At 33.3% G+C, this 4656-nt stretch overlaps 1 protein-coding gene across 1 annotated transcript; it reads left to right on the forward strand.

Moving 5' to 3' along the window:
* The first annotated feature begins 278 nt into the window (after nucleotides 1-278).
* On the forward strand, nucleotides 279-831 carry LOC143611451 (LOB domain-containing protein 24-like). The gene is made up of 2 exons (XM_077085644.1): nucleotides 279-458; nucleotides 550-831. Exons 1-2 carry the CDS (start codon nucleotides 279-281, stop codon nucleotides 829-831), a joined length of 462 nt encoding a protein of 153 aa, XP_076941759.1.
* The last annotated feature ends 3825 nt before the right edge of the window (nucleotides 832-4656 follow it).

Raw genomic sequence — 4656 nt, forward strand, 5'->3', positions numbered from 1 at the left:
CCGGATGTGATATTGTTTTATTTGAAATTTTGAAGGAGAAAGTGTGGGCTAAAATATTGCAAATCTAGATGAAAACAATTCAACCGTTACAAACTTAATTAGTCAATCTCATTATTTTCTTACCAAATTGAGTTTTGTAACTTTCCATTTTACAACCAAAAATTAATATACTAGCCGTTATTTTTCAATTTGAATACAAAATTTCAATATAAAGAGACCAAATCTTCCATTGGATTTCTTCAAGATCTTGATAGCTAGGAATATTTTTTGACAACATCATGTATAGATTTCACAAGCTAGGTAAGATGACTTCCACTCGATGTGCGGTTTGCAAGTATTTTAGACGAAGATGTCCCCCGGATTGCATTTTTGCACCTTATTTTCCTCATGATAACCCTCAAAAGTTTACATGTGTTCATAGATTCTATGGTGCCAGCAACATTGGCAAGATGCTTGAGGTAAGTCTTAACTATAATCTTATTTCAAATATTCATTTTTATAGTTTTTGAATAACTTATTGTTTTAACATTTACGAGTGGTTTTATGCAGAACATGTCAGTGCATCAACGAGCCGATGCAGTAGATTCGTTGTATTATGAAGCCAAATGTAGAATACAAGATCCTGTGTATGGTTGTGTTGGAATAATATCAACGTTGCAACGACAAATCCAAATCGCACAAAGCCAACTAGCAAAAGCTCAAGCTGAAATTTCTGTTCTAGATGCTAATTTTTCCGTCGCCGAACCAGTATTGAGCCTAGGTGAGCCATTGGTTCAACCAACTGGTGTCGATCATGGTCCAGATGACCCTTTTAGTACTTGGTTTTACTAGTTTAACAAAAAAATAAATATGTTTACATTGGGTTTGTTATTAGCAATAGTTTGGATCTTTAATTATTTCATATGATTTTAACTTCATTCTGATATGTATTTGGTTATAAAAGTTGAGGCAAATTTGAGGATAATCTCTAAGATTATAGCCACTCAACCATGTGTACACAAGTTATTTGTAGCAATATAAAAATATTTGAATAAGTAAATTAGCATCAATAATAAATCGTATTGTCGTAAAACCGATTTAAAAGAATTAACCAAGAATTATGATTTTTTTAAAGGGAAATAAGTATTAACTTGTAACTAACTACATCAAAAAGGGTGTGGTTTAAAATTATATAAAAAATAAGATGATAATTGCGTTTTGTTTAAAAAAGAAGTCTGAATATAAATCAACAGTTTTAGTTTTAGTTTTAGTTTTAGTTCTAACTAATAGTGGTGGTTTGCACGAGATCTAAAAAAAGCCAATAAAACCAAACCGGATTAGAAACCGAAGATTTGGTTTTGAATTTTAGTAAAAACAGAAATGATAGGTTTTGGTTCGGTTTCATGTTTTGTGAGAAACCGAACCGAAAAACCAATTTGTTAAATTACTTTTTCTTTGAATTGTTTATGTTGTACAGTTATGCTATGTTTTTAAACAAAACTTGGATATTTGTTTTCTTTTTAGCGTTGAACAGTTATGTTTTGTCGATTTTGATCAGATTAAATCATTTCATTTGTAAGTATTAATTTGTTTAAAAAATATTTTGCCCATTTCAAAATTTATGGTTCAAATTTCTTTAACCCGGAAATTATTATACTGGTTAGCAAAACATAAAAAACCAATTTAAACCCAAAAACCGAAAACACGAAACTTAACAGTTTTGAAAAGCCAAAGAACTAAAACTTATTGGTTCGGGTTTAGTCTAAAACCACACCGTTCATACCCCTACTAACTAAGAACTATATATATAAACATAAAAGGTATATTTAAATTATTAATCCCATTATATTAGTTGGCTGGTTTTATAAGTAAAATAACATGGTGTATTTGGTTGGTCGTATCAGCGCGATGCTTGTAGGAGTGGGAACGTCCATTATGCCATGTGAAGTGGACGGGTTTGCATTGGCTTCTCTACCCAAGATCACATTATGTTTAAACGTCACAAGTAGCACGAGGAATTCCACATCTTCAGTTCGTGAATGCTTGCCATCACTTAATCTTACTGGAAATTTGAGTTATCCCAGCGGATGAGTGATTTCATTTGAGAATCCCGATACCAGTGCGCTAACAGGCTCTAGCCTTGCTTTGTCTTCCACTTTCAATTGGTCGAAACATTGCCGGTACATTATGTCTGATGTACTTCCTTGTTCAATGAAGGCATACTTGCTCCGATATGCCCAATTACCGCAGTGATAATCAAGGGTTGTTTCAAGCATGATCCTGCCTCGATCCTTGGGAAAATGATTGGCTTTTCTTTCCAGTCGTCGCTGCTTGGTGCTAGCCTTTTAAAATGAAGAAATAGAAGCCCAAAATGTAGAAACGAAAACCCTATGTGTCAAAGAATAATAAAATGAGATACTCACCATCTTAATCATCCCACGAGTCCCTACTAGGCCCAAAAATAAAATAAAAAATAATCTATTTTTAATAATTATTTTTTTCTCATAATCATGGAATACACGTAGTATCAAATAAAGTAAAAATTTTGTTAAATGCGAAGGTTTAACTATTGATCAAAATATTGAGGTTAGGTTGAGAGAATCAGCTTCTTAGTCGTCCGACGAATCGATGATAGCCCCGTTAAGGGAAAACAAAAGCCTACCGGTGGCTGCTAGTCCCGCATAGGGAAAACAAAACGACACTCCTAAAATGAAGAAATGGAAGCCCAAAATGAAGAAATGAAAACCCTACGCGTCAAAGAAAAATAAAATGAGCGACTCACCATTTTAATTATCCCAAAAGTCCCTGCTAGGCCCTAAAATTAAAAAAAAAAGGAAATCCAAATATTCTATATTTATTTATTATTTTTTCCTCACAACCAGGGGTACTTATACACATTATATCAAATAAAGTATAAATTTTGATAAATGCAAAAGTTTAACTATTGATCAAAATATTAAGGGTTGGCTGAGAGAAGCAGCTTCTTAGTCTTCCCACTAGTCGTTGATTACCCCTTTAAGTGAAAACAAAAGCCTACCGGTGGATGCTAGCCCCGCATGGGGAAAACAAAACGACACTTTTAAAATGAAGAAATGGAAACCTCCTACGTGTCAAAGAAAAATTAAATGATAGACTTACCATCTTAATCATCTCACGAGTCCCTGCTAGGCCCAAAAATAAAAAACCAAATAATCTATATTTAATTATTATTTTTTCCTCAAAATCATAGGTATCTTATACACACAGTTTCACAAAAAGTATAAATTTTGGTAAATGCCAAGGTTTAATTATTAATCAAAATATTAAGGGTGGGTTTAGAGAATCAGCTTCTTAGTCGTCCGACGAGTCGATGATAGCCCCGTTAAAGGAAAACAAAAGCCAACCGGTGGCTGCTAGCCCCGCATAGAGAAAACAAAACAAAACGATACTCTTAAAATGAAAGATTGAATCCCAAAATTAAGAAATGAAAACCCTACATGACAAAGAAAAACAAAATGAGAGACTCATCATCTAAATCATCCCTGAGTCACTGCTGGTCCCAATAATAAAAAACATTCCAAAAAATCTACATCTATTAATTATTTTTTTTCTCACAATCGTGGGTTCATATACACATTTTACAAACAAATTAGAAATTTTCAGAATGCGAAGGTTTAACTATTGATCAAAATATTGAGGGTAGGTTGAGAGAATCAGCTTCTTAGTCGTCCGACGAGCCGATGATAGCCTCGTTAAGGGAAAACATAAGCCTAACGGTGGCTGCTAGCCCGGCATAGGGGAAACAAAACGACACTCTTAAAATGAAGAAAATGCAAGCTCAAAATGAAGAAATGAAAATCCAACGCGTCAAAGAAAAATAAAATGAGAGACTACCATCTTAATTATCCCAAAAGTCCCTACTAGGCCCTAAAATAAAAAAAATTACAAATATTCTATATTTATTAATTATTTTTTTTCTCACAATCATGAGTTTTTATACACATTGTATCAAATAAAGTAGAATTTTCGGTAAATGCGAAGGTTTAACTATTGATCAAAATACTGAGGGTTGGTTGAGAGAATTAGCTTCTTAGTTTTCCCACAAGTCGCTAATTACCTATTTAAGTGAAAACGAAAACCTACCGGTGACTGCTAGCCCGACAAAGGGAAAACAAAACGACACTCTTAAAATGAAGGAATGGAAGCCCAAAATGAAGAAATGAAAACAATACGTGTCAAAGAAAAATAAAATTAGAGACTCACTATCTTAATCATCCCACGAGTCCTTGCTTGTCCTAAAAATAAAATAAAAAATATCTGTTTTTAATTATTATTTTTTTCTCAGAATCATGGGTTCTTATGCACGTAGTATCAAATAAAGTAGAAATTTTGGTAAATGTGAAGGTTTAACTATTGATATAAATATTGAGGGTAGGTTGAAAGAATCAGCTTCTTAGTTGTCCGAAGAGTCGATGATAGCCCCGTTAAAAGAAAACAAAAGGCTACTGGTGGCTGCTAGCCCCGCGTGGGGAAACAAAACGACACTCTTGAAATTAGAAATGGAAGCCCAAAAGGAAGAAATGAAAACCCTACGCGTCAAAGATAAATTAAATGAGATACTCCCCATCTTAATCATCCAAAAAGCCCCTGCTAGGCCCTAAAATAAAAAAAAATCCTAATATTCTATATTTATTTATT

Source organism: Bidens hawaiensis, unplaced genomic scaffold, assembly GCF_021521415.1.
Source record: "Bidens hawaiensis isolate Kalapana, Puna unplaced genomic scaffold, B.hawaiensis_p1.1 tig00031118_1, whole genome shotgun sequence".
Lineage (NCBI taxonomy): Eukaryota > Viridiplantae > Streptophyta > Magnoliopsida > Asterales > Asteraceae > Bidens > Bidens hawaiensis.

Coding starts and splice junctions, on each gene's coding strand:
- LOC143611451 (XM_077085644.1), top strand. CDS start 279: ATGTATAGATTTCACAAGCTAGGTAAGATGACTTCCACTCGATGTGCG. Junction 459..549: donor ACATTGGCAAGATGCTTGAG/GTAAGTCTTAAC, acceptor GGTTTTATGCAG/AACATGTCAGTGCATCAACG.